The 20169-nt window shown below is 39.6% G+C and overlaps 1 protein-coding gene across 8 annotated transcripts in view; it reads left to right on the top strand.

Annotated features, from left to right (window-relative positions):
- ppp1r9a (protein phosphatase 1, regulatory subunit 9A) overlaps positions 1–20169 on the top strand; it is a 284663-nt gene that overhangs the window by 113746 nt on the left and 150748 nt on the right. For 6 of the 8 annotated variants that reach the window (XM_048557927.2, XM_048557918.2, XM_048557967.2 and 3 more), the window contains exons 5-6: positions 8716–8851; positions 17306–17377. In XM_048557927.2, the coding sequence (XP_048413884.2) occupies positions 8716–8851; positions 17306–17377 (208 nt within the window). The remainder of the gene's footprint in view (positions 1–8715; positions 8852–17305; positions 17378–20169) is intronic. The other 2 variants (XM_048557978.2, XM_048557949.2) reach the window with 1 other exon arrangement.

The following is a 20169-nucleotide window of genomic DNA, read 5'->3' as shown; positions in this document are numbered from 1 at the left end:
AGCATGTGGACCATATGAAAGTTGCAAATTTGCAGAACAGGCCCTGTCCCTTGGAACAGGCTGCCAGAAATCGTGGGTGCACCTTCTCCATCTAGTGTTGATGGGTCCATAGAATCAGAGCTGGACATGATTGGTGTAACTGCCTTGACTCCTTTGTTACTGGAAGAAGAGAGTGAAATTCTACTGAGGTGCTCCTTACGCAAGAAGCAAGCTTCCAAGTTTTACACACCGCCCATATCAGACACATAGTTGGAGGAAGCTGATCCAGTGCTAAAACACCCCAGGAGGCTCTCCAAGAAAAAGGACCAGCCTATGTCCTTGGACTCCAAGTGCAAGGGATACAGTGACTGTAATGAGTTCAGCCAGCGGGACCTCATAGAATGTGAGTCCCCGATGGCAATATTATTGTCGAACAGATTTATTTGAAATCACAAACTTTCAGACCAGACCGCTGCTCCTTCATCGGGTGAAGTCACCTGATGAAGGAGCAACGCTCCAAAAGCTCATGACTTCACCTGATGAAGGAGCAGTGCTCTGAAAGTTTTGTGATTTCAAATAAACCTGTTGGACTATAATCTGGTGTCACGTGACTTCTGACTTCGTTCAAAGATATGAAGATTAGGTGCATTGTCCATGCTAAATTTCTCTGTAGCGTCCAGGGATATGCAGACAAGATACATTAGCCATGGTAAATGCAGGGTTACGCAGATGGGGTGAAATGCTGTTTGGAAGGTTGGTGCAGACTCAATGAGTCGAATGGCCTACACCTGGACTGGAGGGATTCTGTAATTCTATGTGCGCTTGGAATTGGATGTAGATTTTAAAAAAGGTGGTACATTGTTTTTTGTTTATGCTTTTGTTGTTTATGAAAAAAATTCAAGCTCCAGGATTTGGTTCTTACTCTGTGGCAGGAGAAGAAACTAATTATGTGGTGAATATCTGGTAAGCGCCTAAAGTTTCTTCAATTCTTGAAGTTCAAAATAGTACAGCATCTGGTGCTGAGGTTAATAAAATATATAAAATTTTAAGTAAATATTTAATTTCATACAATCATTTATGTACTTAGAACACATTATAGATGACAGGACGGATGATGTATCAGAGCTGCATCATGTGGAACTCCAGGATGCAAGTGTGATCTAGAACAAACATGTCTGCAGCAACTGTTTGACACTTGAGCAGCTTTGGAGGCTATGAGCTGGAGGCTGAGCTACTGACACGGCAACACAACAGAGAAGGAGAAAGTTTTGTGGATTTTTTGGACTCAGGTCCTTCTTAAACTTATTCCCTCACACCTTAAACCTACACAAGCTAGTTTTCAATTCCACATTCCTGAAGAAAAAGACTATATGCATTCATCCTATCTTTGCCCCTCATGATTTTATACACCTCAGTAAGGTCATCCCACGTTCTCCTATGTTCCAAGGAATAAAGTCCTATCCTGTCTAACCTCTCCCGATAAACTCCAACCTCCTAGTCCTGGCAACATCCTTGTAAATCATCTTTGCACACTTTCCCGTTTAACTGTGTCTTTCCCATAACAGGACGACCAAAACTGTACACAACATTCCAAGTACGGCCTTACCAATGACTCCTACAACTGTAACATAACATCCCAACTCCTATAGTCAGTGCCTCAATCAATGAAGGCCAGCATGCTAAATGCCTTCTTCACTACTCTGTCAACTTGTGACGTCATGTTCAACAAACTTGTACTCCTAGGTCCCTCTGTCCCACAACACTCCTCAGAACTTTACTGTTTACTGTATAGGTTCTACCTTGGTTTGGCTTTCCAAAGTTCAACACCTCACATTTATCTGTATTGAATTGCATTTGCCAGCCCTTGGCCCACTTCCCCAGCTGATCAAGGTCCCGCTTAGGAAAGGGTCTTCTAATTTGATCAGTGTTCAGGGACAGCAGGATGTCTGCAAGTGATGCAGATAAAGATGCTCAGCATGGGAGCCTCAATGTTGGAAATTTTCCAACAAGTTTGAGGTTCTTTCACGATGTTTGTTTGAGAGTGAAAGCTGCAGGGTGGATGCACCAACTGACCATGATACTGGAAGCCATGTAAGTGAGGAAAACAAAAGGATTTGTCACTATTCTCTGCAGCAAAGAGTGTGAATGTAGATGGCTATGCTGCCTGCCAGTTACCAGGATTGGGATATCTGGCTCGGGACAGAAAGGAACTTGTATTTGGGAGGGGGAGGATCAAGTCATTGTTGTCTATGTTGATGTTGTACCTGCCTGAACCACTTTCTCGGACAGCCCATTCCATAAACGCATCACTCTCTAGGTGAGGAAGAGGTACCAACAATGTCGACAAGTCGAAGAGGAAGTAGGCACCAAATTAAAATCCATCACCTTGAAGATTGCAGTCTCTGGATTATTATCCAAACTGGGGCAGAGAACAAAAGAACATCAGAACAATGAGCAGAAGTAGGCCATCTGACCCCTCGAGCCTGCCCCGCTATTTAATAAGATCATGGCTGATCTTTGAGCTTCACTTAACCGCCCACTCGCCATTACCCTTAGTTCCTTTACCGTTCAAAAATTTATCTAGCCTTGCCTTAAAAACAGTCAGCGAGGTAACTTCAACCGCTTCACTGGGCAGGGAATTCGGCAGATACACAACCCTTTGGGTGGAGAAGTTCCTCCTGACCTCAGTCCTACATCTGCTTCCCTTTATTTTGAGGTGATGCCCTCTGGTCCTAGTTTTACCTGCTAGCAGAAACAACCTCCCTGCTTCCACCTTATCTATTCCCTTCATAATCTTATATATTTCAAAAGCTCTCCCCTCATTCTTCCGAATTCCAATCAGTATAATCCCAGTCTACTCAGTGTCTCCTCATCATCCAATCTCCTCAACTCTGGAATCAACCAAATGAATCTCCTCTGCACCCCTTCCAGTGCTAGTATATCTCTCCTCAAGTAAGGGAGACCAAAACTGCACACAGTACTTCAGGTGTGGCCTCACCAGGACCCTACACAGCTGCAGCATACCCTCCCTGTTTTTAAACTCCATCCGTCTAAAAATGGCAGACAAAATTCTATTTGCCTTTTTCATTACCTGCTGCACCTGCAATCCAACCTTCAGTGATTCATGCACAAGGACACCCAAGTCACTTTGCACAGCAGCATGCTTTAATTTTTTACCATTTAAAACATAGTCCATTTTGATGTTATTCCTACCAAAATGGATGACCTCACACTTATCAACATGGTATTCCATCTGCCAGACCTTTGCCCACTCACTCAGACTATCTGTATCCCTCTGCAGACTTTCAGTGTCTTCTGCACACTTTGCTCTGCCACTCACCTTAGTGTCATCTGCAAATTTTGACATACCACACTTAGTCTCCAACTCCAAATCATCTATGTAAATTGTAAACATTTGAGGTCCCAACACTGATTCCTGAGGCACACCACTAGCCACTGACCACCAACCAGAAAAACACCCATTTACCCTATTCTTTGCTTTCTACTGGTCAACCAATCCTCTATCCATGCCAGTACATTACCTGTAATCCCATGCAACTTTATCTTATGTAGCAGCCATTGGTGTGGCACCTTGTCAAATGCCTTCTGAAAATCCAGATACACCACATCGATAGGTTCCTCATTGTCCACCATGCAAGTAATGTCCTCAAAGAATTCCACCAAATTAGTTAAACATGACCTACCCTTCATGAACCCATGTTGGGTGTTCCCAATGGGACAATTTACATCCAGATGTCTTGCTATTTCTTCCTTAATGATAGTTTCGAGCTTTTTTCCCATTACTGAAGTTAAGCTAACTGGCCTATAGTTACCCACCTGGCCTATAGAAAATCAGATTAGAAAATTAATGCAAATTTCAGTTTGTGTGGCACTGGCACTAGTACTGGAGATAGTTGATCTGTATTGTTTTAATGGACCCCACTTGAACTGTGTTCTCATGAACTGCATAATTGGAAAAGTAGAGGGCACTGTAAGACAAATAGTTGAGGTAAAGGATCAGATTTTCATGGATATGATGAATAAAATAATAGAGACAAGACAACAGAGGGGTGTTATTATAAGAACTGAGAAGCAGACTGTAGCAGAAGAGCATAGAGCCCAAATTTAAGAGTAAGTTAACTGAAGATGAGAGGATTTTAAAAAATGTTAGAGTTGTCATTAGTGGCATAGAGCTCGAGCATTACTGCAAAAAGGCATTTTTCAAAGCTTTTGGAACAGTTCACACAAGTACCAATTTAAGGGCAACCAGCACATGTACTGTATGAGAAGAAAGTGCTAATTGGTTGCTATTATTAACTTGTGCATTCTGCATGGCAGTGCTTCTACCAATTCAAGTCCAATCAGCACTGTTCTCTCACAGTATATAAATGTTGGTTTCCTCTTATATTAATTTTCTTGTGAATTGTCCTGTCTTCTTATTTTTCAGCAATATTTACCAGAAACTCAACTGGTCTTGCCATTTAAGTACTGTAGCTACATGAGTGTGTCAGAGGCTAGGAATACTGCCACAAATAACTCATCTCCTGACTTCCCAAAGCCTGACCATCATCTACACAGCAGAAATTAGGAGTTTGATGGAATTTTTCCTGCTTTCCTTGACGAGTACAGTTTGATACCATCCAGGTCAAAGCAGCCTATTTGACTGTTACTGCATCCAGAAGCATCCACTCCCTTCACTACTGATGCTGAGTCATAGCAGTGTGTACTGTCTACAAGATGCTGTCCAGAAATTCACCGAGGATCTTTAGATAACATATTTTAAAAATGTGACCACTACCATCTGGAAGTATAAAGGCAGCAGATACATGGGAACATCACCAGTTGCAAGTTCCCCTCAAGCCACTTACATCCTGACTTGGAACTATATAGCTGTTCCTTCAGCGTGGCTGGGTTCAAACCCTAGAACTCCTACCTTAACAGTGTTGTGCATGCACCTGCAGCACATGGACTGCAGCAGTTCAAGAAGGCAGCTCTCCATCACCTGCTCAAGGGCAATCGTGCGTGGACAATAAGTGCTGGCTCAACCAGAGACACTCACATTGCATGAATGAATGTAAAGACACGGTTCCTGAATCTCACTTAAAATACTTGTCAGAAATGGGAAAATTGAGCCCAAAAATCTGTACCGACTGCCTTTTCAGAAAGAGTTCCAAAGCCTGTGGACCCTCTAAGGAGAGCAATTGCCACATATTAATGAGGAGCACTTTATTTTTAAACAGTTGCCAAGTTCTAGATTCTCCCATAAGAGGAAGAGTTCTTTCCACATCTGCCCTGTCAAATCAACATTTAAGACGATATTTCAGAATCTGCAAAATAGATATGTTCTAAAGGATGAAACCCTCTCCCCGTCCATTGCCACCTGTGGTTAACTAGAACGATTAAAGATAGTAAGAAATTTAAAAAGGAAGCTTTTAATTGTACCAAGGTAGGTGACCGGCCAAGATATTAGATAGATGTAACCAGGCCAATGAGATGAATTCGGGCAGTTTGTGACAGACATAAGGCTTCTTGACCCATATGAGGAAAAGATGCTATACTTGGTCAGATGAGAATTTGAACACTGATGTGAGGACGTGGAGACCTGTGTGGACAACCACTGCAATGAGCTGTATTGTGCTGTGCTTTTGTGTTCACTTGCACACGGTATGTTGGGTCTAGTGTTTTTGTCACTGTCCAGCCTGGTGAAGTTGCACCCTTGTGAAAGATGAACAGCCTATTCATACGTACCAAGGATGGAAGATACTGTAATGACCAGTGATTAACCTCTTCTTTCGCACCCTATCAATTCCTTGACTGCAGCTCACATTATATGTAGGAATCCTTAAAATGTGCTGTTGATGATTGAAGTTAAAGCATTACAGTTTAATGTGGACAACATTTGAGGCTACATGAAGTCTGTAGTGATTGTGGTAGAACTTGGCTTGCATAGAATTTCCATGCTTGCATCCATGTTACGAGTAAGAGTATGGAATCAGTGAGGATTCCACGCATTTGTTGAGGCAAGGTTTCATGCAGTTGTTGGAAATTTTACAAGGAAAAGCCATCAAACTAATTTAACAAGTTACTCCTGAGAAACGTATTTCTATAAGAAAGAATGAGCAGAATTTGATAATGCTTGGAAGCACAGTTTAATCCCAGTTTTGAAGATATAGGAAACTTTTTTTTTCAAAATTGGACAACAAGGTTTCTGCAAATGAGATTAAGTTTGGCCCATCGTCAGAAACAAGAGTGTGATTGTGTGAGGCAGGCATTGTGATCCAGAATTTAACTTTGGAGAAGCTTCAGCCTGGAAGTATAAGGTTTTTATTCCCAACGTCGACAAGTCTACAGACTGCAGAGAGGATGCATGAACTGATTATAGCACTGTGGAGCAATAGTCATGCTACACAAATGCCAGGTAATGACCATCTCCAATTTAACCACCGCCTCTTGACATTCAGTGGCGATATCATCACTGTATGCCCCATGATCAATCTGATCAAAGTGTGTAAGTTCTAAGTGTCCCAGGCTCCTAAGTGAATTCCTGAATGGCTAAAAAGGTGCCTGGGTTGTTCCAAAAATAGCATGATGATTTGGTGATGCTAATTGTTAGGGAGATGCCCCCTTCTGTGGTTAAAGCCCATTTGAATAGAGGAGCCATGGACCATGCAAGGATGTTGCGGTGAAGGCAGAGTTGTCTGAATTCGGGAGAAGCAAATGGCAAATCAGGGATTTGCTCCGGTTAGTTTTGTGGGAAGGAAAGGAAATTTGGGAGCTACATAGAAGTGAAGCGAGTTTTGTGAATAAGAACATGCAGTTGCATAGAAAAAAATGCGGTTGCTACTCGGTCACAAGGTCTTGTATTTGCTGCTTAAACCTTAAGGGGTAAATTGGAACATTTTTTTCCTCTCTCGAGAATCTGACTTTTTTTCATTTCCACTGTATTTTTTCATTTTCACTGTATTTTCCCAACATTCTCACCACTGAGGAGCATCCTTGAGGAGGGGCTGAAGAACCTACTTGTTTGTCTGTTTGTATCATATGGAAATTAATAATCCATAGATCTATGGCAGTTATGAGAACACTTGCTGATTTTTCATGATTCTTATTCTTTTATCAATTTTGGTTTGGAACTGTGAACTGAGAACTGTGGGCTAAAGATGACTTTTGGACCGTGGCTAACAGCTTATTTTAAAAGGAAAAGAGAGAAAACAAACTTTTTTGTGAGATTGGGTCTGAAAGTTAATTGTGGGTTGGTTCCTGACCAAAAGATTCCACAGAAACTTCATTGCAGGGAAAACATTACAAACAGATAACAGAAGTTGGCTAGTAATGAGATCAGAATCTGTGAATTGGTTCCAGCAATTTGGAAAAGATCTAATGCTCAAACAGATGGCAGATGTTGAATGATAACTGCGACTTTATGGAGGAGGCAATCAGTCTGGCAGGGAGTGGTCTGAGTTGGAATTAGGTTTTGAACTGTATTTTCTGTGGACAATAAAAGATTTGCAAACTCCCTGCCTAACCTCTGTTGGAAGTTCAGAGAATAGAAAGCTAAGCATAACTGCCTTTGTCTGAGTGAATCTCCTTAGTGACATCTTTAGAAAATCAACTTTGAAACTATCATCTATGATTGCAGGAACACATCGTGAAAACCACTTAAGTAATGTGACCAGTTTGGCTTTATTAAGTTATTAAGTGTTTGTTTGCTGTTCATTTGTCTTTTGTTTTCAGCTCCCCAAAGGCTTTTGGGTTTAAAGGTAAAGTCACCATAGTCATACCAGACCATAGGGCTGGTCTCTCATTGGAGAGATGCACTGGTGGTTATTTAACGTGAGGATCATCTTGCCTCAACATGGGAAAAGGTTGAGAAGAAGTGTTCTTCATGGTAACTTATGTTTGTCTGGTAATTGAATCCATGCTATTCGCATTTCTCTGTATCACAAACCAGTTTTAGCCAGCTTAGCTAAATTAATCCCCATATTTGGATTTATTGCATAGACCAGTAAAGATTACTTGGTCATTAAATTTTATTTTGCTACATCACTATGTTGTTAATAATTTGCTAAGTCTTTTGTTTAAGTTACAAACTGACGTTTGGAATAGAGTATTCACAGAGTCTGGGAGTGGTTATTCAAATGCCTGGATAAAAATGATTGAGGTCAATTTTGAGGGTATTTGAAGGTTTTCATTTTACTTCGTTGTGAATACAGAGGTAGGAAAGTCTGATTGCATTTGTCTATCTGTCTCTGTATATAATACACTACATAGACTTTTCTCATTCTGTGCTTTCTACTTCTACGTAATATACATGTCCAATCATAAATCTAAGCCTGCCTATGAAGGATCTCTGTGAACATAATTGAAGGTAATTCAAGATGAATTTTAAAACCTTTCTTTTTCTGGAACCCGAGGAATTCGGTCTGCATTCTACAGTCTATCTCCATGATTAAATCAACATAGTGTTTTTTTTTTCTGTGCCTGGTATTGAATCCAATATGTGTGAATGTGAAGCAGTTGTATTATGCTGTATAAAATGAAATAATGTCAGTTGAGAAGTAAAATATGTTTTCCTCATAGTATCTTTTTGAAATTATATGATATTTTATGTTGAATGTACAATTTGAATATGTTCATTTGAGATGTTCAGCTGCTCAGTTTTCTACTATTTGCTGCTATTCAGTTACTTTAAGTGATAATGGTTAGAGAATAAATGGAGAATGACTTATTCTGCAGGTTCCTGATTGGGCGAGAGAAACCTGGCCAGAGCAGTGAGGTTGCTCAGCTGATCAGCCAAACTCTGGAGCAGGAACGACATCAAAGAGAACTGCTGGAACAGCACTATGCTCAGTATGATGCTGATGATGATGAGGTAACATCATTCTGTTGAAACGATTCTCTATCTCACTCTTTAAAATTGGTAATTCTAGCTTTCCCCAGGGAGTAATATTTCAGAGCACACTGCTTTCGAGCAAGAGAACCAGAGTGTAAGGTTCCAAATACACTTGCCTCACAGGCAGTTGGACTTAAAATTTTCTACACAGGTTTGGTCTGAACCCAGGAAAATCGCCTAAGTTGTTTCTATTTGGCAGAGTATCTGATTACATTATCGGGTGAAAATTAAATATTCACAAGTATAAAATTATTAAAAGGAGGCTGTATTAGAATAAGAGATAACAAGGTATAGAGCTGGATGAACACAATAGGCCAAGCAGCATCATAGGAGCTGGAAAGCTGACATTTCGGGCCTAGATCCTTCTTGAAGGGTCTAGGCCCGAAACGTCAGCTTTCCTGCTCCTGTGATGCTGCTTGGCCTGCTGTGTTCATCCAGCTCTACGCCTTGTTATCTCTGTATTAGAATAATTTTGGAATCACAACTGGGCACTTTTTTGAGTAAAAGAATAAAGCTTTAAAGAATTGAATATTAGATGAATTGGTTTTCCTAGTTTATAGGTGTGAGGCTGGAAAAGTACAGCAGATCAGACAGCATCCAGGGATCAGGTAAGCCAGTGTTTCAGCCTGAAACCCTGACAGTAAGTTTGTTTAATATGGTAAGTATATAAACAAAGTCAAATTTTGGGGAATTGCTTCCTTGACATGTTCACGGTGAAGTTATCTTTCAAGGCTGATTCCAATGCAATTTAACATTAATAAACTTCATTCAGCTGTGATGGTAATTTGTCAGACTGTAGCTTGGTGTGTCAGTTTGGTGTTAAACAGATGAAGGCATTTTGCTTGAGCAAATGTGCTTAAAGATGTTGTTGCCATTGGCCAGAGAATTAGATGGCTGTTGGCATTTTGTAAACTAAAAGCATTTTTTTTACTGTTGCAGAGTTGTTGCATTTAGATAACTTTATTTGAAAATTTATTCATCTGTTTGCATGTGAACTATTCTGGTAAATGAACTGTACATTGCCAACTTGTGCACTTAATTCCTCCAGTTTAAGTAGAACCAGTTGATATTGTAGTTTTTTGATGACAATGGCAATGTAACTATGAAGTTTGAAGTTACAACTATTTTATCAATTGGTTGCATCATAAGATATCTAGCATTGGCCAACACAGAGTAATTGCAAAATTTATTTACTGCCGCTTCAAGGATAATGCCTGCTTAGATTGTTTATGCTAATTCAGCACTAATATTCTTTTAAACACACTCATCATTGATGAAGTACCCCTTGGGCCTTAACTTCCACTAGTCCATTTCTTGGATGACATGGTGGCTCAGTGGTTAGCACTGTTTCCTCACAGTGTCAGTGACACAGGCTTTACTCCAGCCTTGGGTGACTGCCTTTGTGAAGTTGGTATATATTCTTTGATTCTGTTTAGGCTCCTGCCAGTGCTCTGGTTTCCTTCCACATTCCAAAGATAGGCAGGTAGGTGGATTGGACATGTTAAATTGTCCGTGGTGTCCAGGGTTGTGCAGGCTAGACGGATTAGCAATGAGTAAATGTGGGGTTACGGAGGTAGGGTGGCAGCCTGGGTCTGTGTGGGATGCTGTTCGGAGGGTCAGTGAAGACTTGATGAGCAGAGTGGCCTCTTTCGGTACTGTAGAAATTCTACAATTTAATTCTAGAATTAAAGTAGCTCCTGCCAGTGCTCTGGTACGTCTACAATTTAATTCTAGAATTTGAGTTGCTTGTTGCTTGCCTTTACAGATTATTGGGTAAACAGTAAAACAGGCTAGACATTTAAATTAAGTCAATGATAATAAATAAATGGTCAGGCCCATCAAATCAAAATACCATTGGATATAAATGTAGCATTTCTTTAAATCTTTGTGACTTAAAGGTACCTAATGTGATAAAAATTTGAAAATGAACAAAGCAATTAAGAAACTTGGATGGTTGTTTTAGCATTCTTGTTTGTGTTGTAGTGATAATCTTCCATATTTAGTTATAACATGGTTAAGTGAGAAATTCTCCTGTACCACTTTCAAAGCTTTAAACCTATTTCTTAATTTGTGCTCAAACTTGAAAGGAGTATACTAATTGGGTCTGATGTAGTGTTTTGTGTAGATTTAGCATTTAATTTTTGATAATTTTTACAAAATGATTATTAAAAATTGCATTGATTCTTAAAATATTTGTTGCCCCTTGAAGAAAAGTATGAAGAGAGTTTCTGGGAATAGATAGTAATTTAAATAAATGTTGTAAGAGCAAAAGTTTGATTTAACTACTTGAAAATTTCCAAAGTCCAGTCTGTTTTTCATTAAGATTAGAAATTGAGATCTACAAAATTCAATTCAATATCACCGTAATAAAGCATCACTTCTAATATCATGGCTCCTTTAGACTCTCTAGAAAGGGTGTTGTGAATCTTGGAAAGGTTTCAGAAAAGATGATGCCAGGTTTTGGGGGTTTGTGCTGCAAGGAGAGGCTGAATAGGCTGGGCTATTTCCCCTGGAGCGTTGGAGGCTGAGAGGTAAACTTAGAGGCTCATAAAGTCAGGAGTAGCATGGATAAGGTAAATAGGCAATGTCTTTTCCTGGGGTGGGGAGTTCATTACAGGCATGGATAGGGTAAATAGAGAAGGTATTTTTCCCGGAATAGAGGCATCCGCAACTAGAGGGCATAGGTTCAGGGGAAAGGTTTAAAAGGAACCTAAGGGGCAACTTTTTCATGCAGAGGGTGGTGCGCATATGGAATGAGCTACCAGAGGATGTGGTGAATACTGGTATAATTACAACATTGAAAAGGCATCTGGATGGGCCTATGAATAGGAAGGGTTTATAGGGATATGGGCCAAATGCTGCCAGATGGGACTAGATTAATTTAGGATATCTGGTCAGCATGGACGAGCTGGACTGAAGGTTCTGTTTCTGTGCTGTACATCTCTATGACTATGACTACAGCAAGAATTTTCAGCCCTCTTTTGAGTGAGAATCATCTCTTGGAGAAGTGAGACCTCTGTCCTTAGGAGCAATGGGATTTTTCAGCTGAGCACCCCAGCAACAATTTAAGGGATGCTACTGATTGATAGGTGCTGCTGAATAGTAGGTACTACTGAATGGTCATGTTGCCATATCAAAAACTACTCACTGGCAAAAGAAATCACATATTAATTTGGTGCTTACTTTTGACAAGTGTAAATCTTACACATGCAGAATAATATTTTCCAGAACATCCCTCCTATCAATAGTACACTGGGCATCTGACCCTAATAGGCATACGTTCAGCTAACATTCAAAAGGGTTGCACAGTGTCTCACAGGTTAGCACTGCTGCTTCTTAGTACCAGGAACCTGCATTCGATTCCATCCTTGGGCACCTGATTGTGTTGAGTTTGCACTTTCTCCCTGTGTCTGCATGAGTTCCCTTCAGGTCATCTCCTACAGGCCAAAGATGTGCAATTAGGTGGATTGTTCATGCTGAAATGTTGGTAGTGTTGAGGCTAGATTGGTTAGCCATGGGACATGCAGGGCTATGGGGATAGCGTAGGGGCCTGGGTCTGGATAAGGCGCGGTTCGGAGAGATGGTGAAAACCTAATGTGCCGAGAGGCTTCTTTCCGCAAATTCTACAAATCAGTTTATTTCTATATTTTGACTTGCTCATCCTTCCCTTTACGGTTTACTGGGTAAATAGCAAAACTGGCAAGACAGTTAAAACTAAGTCAATGATAATGAATCGGTGGTCAAATCCATCAAGTAAAAATCCATTGGATACAAGTATTTATAAACTAGGTATTTCTTTGAATCTCTTTGACTGAAAAGGTACCTTATGTGATAGAAATTTGAAATTAAAGAATACATTTTGGAAACTTGGACAATTATTTTAGCGTTCTTGTTTGTGTTCTGGTGATAGCCTTCCATTTCTGTAGTTACAACGTAATTAAGTGAGGGATTCTTCTGAAACCTCTTCAAAACTTCTAAAACCAGTTTTAAAGTGTGTGCTCGAATTTGAAGGCAATACTCTAATTGGGGCTGATATAATGTTTTGTGTAGATTTAGCTGTTTATGTTTTGATAATTTTTTGTAAAATTTTCATTAAAAATTGCTTTGATTCTTAAAATATTCCTTTGGAGCTTTCCATGTGTCTGCGTGGGTTTCCTCCAGGTGCTCCAATTTCCTCCTACACTCCGATGTGCAGGCTGGTGGATTGGCTATGCTAAGTTGCCCCACAGTATGCAGGAATGTGTAGGCTAGGTAGATTAGCCATAGTAAATGCAGGAGTACGGGGATAGGGTTGAGCGCTAGGTTTGGGTAGGATGCTTTTTGGAGGACCGCGCAGACTTGATGGGCCAAGCAGTTTCTTTACACACTTTAGGGATTCTATGTTTCTGTGAAAAGAAACTATAGGAAATATGTAGGAATGGGAAAATATGTTGTGGGCAGACGTTAAAAATATGATAGAATATTTCCTCAAGCAAATTTTTAGGCCTACGTTTCTCAGGTCAGCTGAAGTAACTCTGGGGTGCCGACAGTAAATCTTGAAGTCAGACGTATAAAGTAAAAGTTGCATACTACTCCTTTAAGCAGAGGAAAGCAAATTAAAATGCCATATTTCATACCAGTAGGCAAAAAGTCAACAAAGAATAGAAGGACAGGTTCAGAATACATATGTCATTTCATAAAGACTTATGAATAAGGCTTGTGAGATATATAAATATGGTAAAGCAGCAATAATGAAACCATGGACAATATATTTTAATTCAAGAAGCCAGTGTATTTGGGCAAGACATAAGAGACGCTGGAATAGCGGTACTGCCTATGGAAGACATTGCCATTTCGGAGAGAGAGGGCATCCTTAAGAAAACAAAGTTTGATTAGTATTGAGAAATAAAAAAATGCATGATTCTGCTATGCAAATATTCAACAGATGTCTAATTAATGAGTGATAATTAGAAGAGAAAAACTGCAGGAAAATCAGAGATAGACCATAATTGTAGAGCAGTGACAATTGGGGCTTGTATTATATTCAGTTATTGATTTGGATACTGTTTGAATAAAAGAAAAAGTAGCAGAGGAATTTCTGACATAGGTTCAAGGAAAACTACCTTGACTGGTGTGATCTGAGTCCAACCAGGCTGGGGAATGGGTGGGCCAAGTGGACCACTTGTCTGTGAAGGAATGCTTGTGTAAGAGTGATCAAAGCATTATATCGGTTAACTCATGCAGAAGAGCAAATAACTTTCTGAAGTCAAAATAATAAATTAGAAGAGGGCAAATGAGGATAAAATGGTATCAAAAATCAGAAAAGTATTAAGTAGTCTTTAAGAAAGTATGTTAAAATTACAAACTAGATACATTCCAACAACTGTGAAAGGTGGAATGTGAGCAAACTGTAAATCAAACTAAAAATTGTTTGTAAATCAGGGAGCCCCCTTACAATATACCTGTGTTTACTGAAGAAATGAATGCTGACAAAATATTCCAAGAAATAGAGATGGCTTCTAATTAGCCAGTCTTTGGAACTGGGCCACCATCCTTAATTGAATATAGAAACAACTCCAACTCTGCCTCTAAACCATATATAGCATGGTTAACATAAGCAGTCTCATCTCTCATTGTTAACAGAAGAAGCCTCTTCTCTTATCCATGAGTCAGAGAGTCAGTGAAGCACTGTTTATTTTATCCATGGGATGACAGTGTTGTTGGCTTAGCCAGCATTTATTTTCCTTTCCTATTGCCCAGAGGACAGTTAAGAACCAGCCTCTGTAATGATTGGAACAAGGGCCAGGTTCATCTCATGGTCTGTATGATCTTTGATTGGGGTTGTTAATCTGGCCCAATCAGATGAAGAAATGGCACTGAACAAGCTAGACAGAGTCTATGTACTCTGCACATGTAAATAAAAGTGACTTAATGACAGGATACCTGCCTCCTTGGAGTTATTTCAGTGGCGACAAGAGAAAACAGTATGTTCCTGAAGAAAACTCGCTCACAACAGCCAGCTCTGAGTTGGGTTAAACAATATCGTCCTGCCCTCGAAGACGGGCCCAGTGAGTGGAAAGAATGTATTTTTTTTCCGGCCAAAAGACAATGGGGCAGATGAAAAGCAACGAGTCATTCTTCTGACTGCTTGCAGACATGCAGCATTTTCAGTTGTTAAGAGCGTAACTTTCCTTGTAACACCTAATACCAAAACCTTTCAAGAGTTGATGGGATTTAGCTAATGAATATTACAACTCCAAGCCTCTTCTAATTCTGAGGTTTAATTTGACAGTTCAAAAACTGGAGGAATCTGTATCAGGATTTTTGACAGTTAAAACGGCGGTGGAGGCATGTGATTTTGGGTGAAACCTCAATGAGATGCTGAGAGACCATTTGGTATGTGGGTTTAATGATGTAATATTGATTGTCCCAAGTAAGGCCACTGCCAGATACTGGCTGAACTTCGCCAAGGTCATCCAGGTGTTTCTAAAATGAAAATGTTGGCAAGATGTTATGTGTGGTGGCCAGGATTGGATGCTAACATAGCTACATTGGTGGGGCAGGGTCCAGATGCTAATAAGGACAGAAATTACTGCCAGCAGCATCCCCACATTCATGGGAATGGCCAGGAAAACCCTGGAGTCAGTTACGTGTTTACTGTGCCAGTCCTTTCACGGGCTGAATGTTCTTAGTCATTGTGGATGCTCATCCAAAGTGTTTGGATATGCCCAGAATTCATTTGGCAAGATCAGGGATGACGATTGAAAATCTATGAGCGTTATTCGTGATGTGTGGACTCTCTAAGTATTGGTCACGGACAATGGGATATTATTTACCAGTGCGGATTTTGAGTATTTCCTTAAGCTGAATGGCATTTGGCATGTTCAGAGACCTCCATACCATCCATCATCTAATGGTCTGGTGAAAAGAGTAGTCCAGCTATTGAAGGCAGGCTTAGAGAAGCAGATTAAATCTTCCCTTGATACCAAACAGTTCTGGTTTCTGTGTAATTATAGGACCAGTGCCCTTTGTTAGAACTGAAAGTAACTAGGAAAATGCTTTTAGTTCTGGCAAATGGTCACTGGACTTGAAATATTAACTCTTTTCTCTCTACAGATGCTGCTAGACCTGTAGAGTTTCTCCAGCACTTTCTGTTTTTATTATGACAGAGCTGAACTTGAGGTGAGATTGACTGCCCTTGACTTAAAGATCTGAAGTTGGGATGTTCACTGATGATTGCTTAATTTTCAACACCATTCATGACTCTTCAGACACAGAAGTAGCCTGTTTCCATATACGGCAAGATGTGAACAACATCCATGTGGACTCTGCAGTAATCTTCTGCAACACCAATGCCAAGTAATAACTATCTCCAACGAAAGAGAATCTCCGCCACATTTAATTATATTCCCATTACTGAAACTCCAGTCAGAACATCCTGTAGAATTCCATTGTCCAGAAACTTAACAGCATCTGTTATGTAACTACTGTGGCTGCAGAGGCTAGGAATTCTGCAGCAAATAACTTAACTCCTAACTTCCAAACGTTTGTTCACCATTTATAAGGGTTAAATCAGGAGTGAGCTGGAGTACTGTCCACATGTTTGGATGAATGCAGCTCCAACAATACTAAAGAAGCTTAATACCATCCAGGGCAAGTTAGTCTCCTTAATTGGTAACCCTCAAACTCTCAAAGATTTATTTCTTCCACAATTGGCACACATTAGCAACAGTACGTATCATCTCACAAATGTACAACAGCAGCTCTCCAAGGGTCTTTTGAAACCTTCTAAATCTGTGACCTGTACCGCTGAGAATCATAAGTCAGCAGATACACAGTAACACTACCACCTGCAAGTTCTCCGACCAGCCACAAACCATCCTGACTTGGAACTGTATCACCATTCCTTAACTGTTGCTGGGCTAAAACCTTGGGACTTGGCACTTTGAAGATGGCAGCTCACTACAATTGTCTAAGAATAATTGAGGATAATTGCTTTCCTAGCGAACAAAGTCCAATAAATAGTATAGATTTTTTTTCACTCGCTGTAGTATATGTCCAATTTCCTTAAAGTGTGGCACCCAGAACTGGATGCAGTACTCAAGTTGAAGATGAACCAGTATTCTCTACAGCTTTAACTAATTTTTCTTCTGCACTGCATGCCCTGTTAAATAGTGTCGATGATACTGTGTGCTTCAGTGGATTATGACGGTACTTCTTAAAACTGATAGTCAGTACATTCACTTGGCATTAATTGGTTCAATCACATAGAAATTAGAATAGTGTAGAAATTTTTGTCGTGTACTTTCAATGAAAAATAAAGTGGAAAGTTTTATAACTTGCCCACCAAGGTGCCTTCATTCATGGTAATAATCATAGATAACTATAACAGCCAACTTATTTATCTTTTATGCAGCTGAAATTCTTCTATTATCTGTTGTTAACCATTTTTAGAGCAACATTGTGCATGATTTTCGTGGAAGCAGAAGGAGCTGCAACAATAACAACAATTCTTCTTTTAAGCAGGTTTGTTATTTTGTAGGAAATCTGATTTTATATGTCTGCATTATTTGCCAACATGACTAATTTCTACTCACCAATATATAGTTTGTGCATTCCAATTTAACATTTCAAAGATCACTTGAAAATCTTTATCTGGGGCTACTTGTTAAGACTACTGTTATCTGTTATTTTATAATTTCTGTTCAATATATAACCTCTCTTTTCTTGCAGAATACATTACTTGATGGTAGGTACTTGTGTCTGTTAAAGGAGCCATCATTTGCGGCTATTAGTTTTCAATATAGATGTTGAAAGTTAAGCATGATTTAATATTGCAGCCATTGTATAGCTAATACTAATACGTTTTTCTTTCAATGTAATACTTTTGAAAATTGAACATTTTTTGAGATTATTGAACTAGAAAATTTGTTTCATTGAAATTTTTATTTAGTTCCCTGCTTACCATGGATAAAGACAACATGCAAAAGAGGAAAATAAAGGAACACTTACCCTGTTATGACCTTTTCCAACTAAGACCACGTGACTTTCTGCTGTGCTTTTTTAAATAATTGCATTATATCCTTGCTGCGTTCTCTTCATTACTTACATTTGTTTTACTTAAACTAGTACTGTTTTTGTTTTGCTTCCTGGGCTTCAATTATTTGAAGAGTTTTTTTTTTCTTCAGCTATCTGAATTCTGAGCAAACTATACTTCAAATTTTAACCAACATTTCAGAACGTTATCAAAGAATCAGGTGGCTTGTGAACGTTTAACCCAATATAGACTGCTCAGATATGCTCCCTAGCTAAGCATTGCGTGTAGGGAAAGATTTTCTATTTGTAAGCTGAAAGACCCGGCAACCATAAAATTATTGGTAAGCAAAGAGAAAAAGCTGGAAATGTGTGTTTGGATAGGCAGCATCAGAGAAACAGTTAACATTTCAGATCAATAACCTTTCTCTATTGGATTTGATGCATGAAGTGAAATCACTGTCCAAATCCATGTAAGCTTGGAAAGCTTTGGAAATATTCAACAGTTTTTTAAAAATCACTGACCTGATGGCTTTTTGCAATCAAAGCTTCTGCTTAAATACCTAGATACTTGGTATCTAGACCTTGGCAGCGTGGAGGAACAGAGGGATCTTGGTGTGCAGATACATAGATCCCTTAAAATGGCCACCCAAGTGGACAGGGTTGTTAAGAAAGCATATGGTGTTTTGGCTTTCATTAACAGGGGGATTGAGTTTAAGAGTCGTGAGATCTTGTTGCAGCTCTATAAAACTTTGGTTAGACCGCACTTGGAATACTGCGTCCAGTTCTGGGCGCCCTATTATAGGAAAGATGTGGATGCTTTGGAGAGGGTTCAGAGGAGGTTTACCAGGATGCTGCCTGGACTGGAGGGCTTATCTTATGAAGAGAGGTTGACTGAGCTCGGTCTCTTTTCATTGGAGAAAAGGAGGAGGAGAGGGGACCTAATTGAGGTATACAAGATAATGAGAGGCATAGATAGAGTCGATAGCCAGAGACTATTTCCCAGGGCAGAAATGGCTAGCACGAGGGGTCATAGTTTTAAGCTGGTTGGTGGAAAGTATAGAGGGGATGTCAGAGGCAGGTTCTTTACGCAGAGAGTTGTGAGAGCATGGAATGCGTTGCCAGCAGCAGTTGTGGAAGCAAGATCATTGGGGTCATTTAAGAGACTGCTGGACATGCATATGGTCACAGAAATTTGAGGGTGCATCCATGAGGATCAATGGTCGGCACAACATTGTGGGCTGAAGGGCCTGTTCTGTGCTGTACTGTTCTATGTTCTATGTTCTATGTTCTATATTTTCATAGAAGGCATGGCTGCCACAAAATACATCTTTTGAAAAGGTGCAAGTCTGCTAGCTTCTGAGACAGTTGAACTTTTATTTGAGTTTTGGATAGGCTGTAGTTCCAGGTGACCAATTTGGTGGATTTGAGCTGAGGAACTAACATTTTTCTGTTTTAATGCTTTGCTGATGAGAGTCTAAGTTAGTTACATAGAACAGTCCTTTAACTGAAAAAGAGCTTCTTGGGAAATTCAGTGGAAAAATTGTTAATCAAAGTCTACATTAGATTCGTACATTGGCATTGTCCTTGATTGTCAGAGATTTTTCTGAATGATACAGAGTAATGAATAAGAATTTGAATAATTTAGCCATTTGAAAGTATATAATTTACCACAGCATATGATTTTTCTCCATATAATATGGATTTGGGTAGATACTATATGAAAATCAGCTTCATTTTCTGCATAATATCAGTTTTACTCCTTGATCTGCTAAATATGTAATGCTGCAGACTTAAAACTTCTGTTTTTTTGTGTGACATTTCCCAAAATTGTGATGGCAAAATTATGCTAAGTTCTAAATTTGTTCACATGAAGCAGCATTACCCATGCTGCATATCAGTACTGCTGATATCAGTGAAGAACACTATACAGTTTGAGACCATATACACTACTAATATTGGCTAATTTTTTAACAGTCTTTGGAGCAATTGTCAAAAAGTTGTTTATATGAAGTCTTCTATTTCCAGGTTAAAGTTCACAGTACTCTTGAATTTTAGCCTCTTCATTTTGAGCCTTTTTCAGCAACATTTGCAAGCTTGTTAAGGCTTATTCATAGTTGTGATCCTGATGTACTGAATCTTTGTTTAGAAGTACTAGGCCAAATTGTAAAGGGGTCTGAGTGACATGGGCGATGGCAAGATTTGTGTTAGAATTATTTGAGAAGTCCAATGAGGTCTCTCTTGAATTTGGGAGCATCTTGTGTCATCTGTCATCTGTTATGCCT

Source organism: Stegostoma tigrinum, chromosome 2 (assembly GCF_030684315.1).
Source record: "Stegostoma tigrinum isolate sSteTig4 chromosome 2, sSteTig4.hap1, whole genome shotgun sequence".
NCBI classification, from domain to species: domain Eukaryota; kingdom Metazoa; phylum Chordata; class Chondrichthyes; order Orectolobiformes; family Stegostomatidae; genus Stegostoma; species Stegostoma tigrinum.
This window is presented reverse-complemented; position numbering and strand designations above follow the sequence as displayed.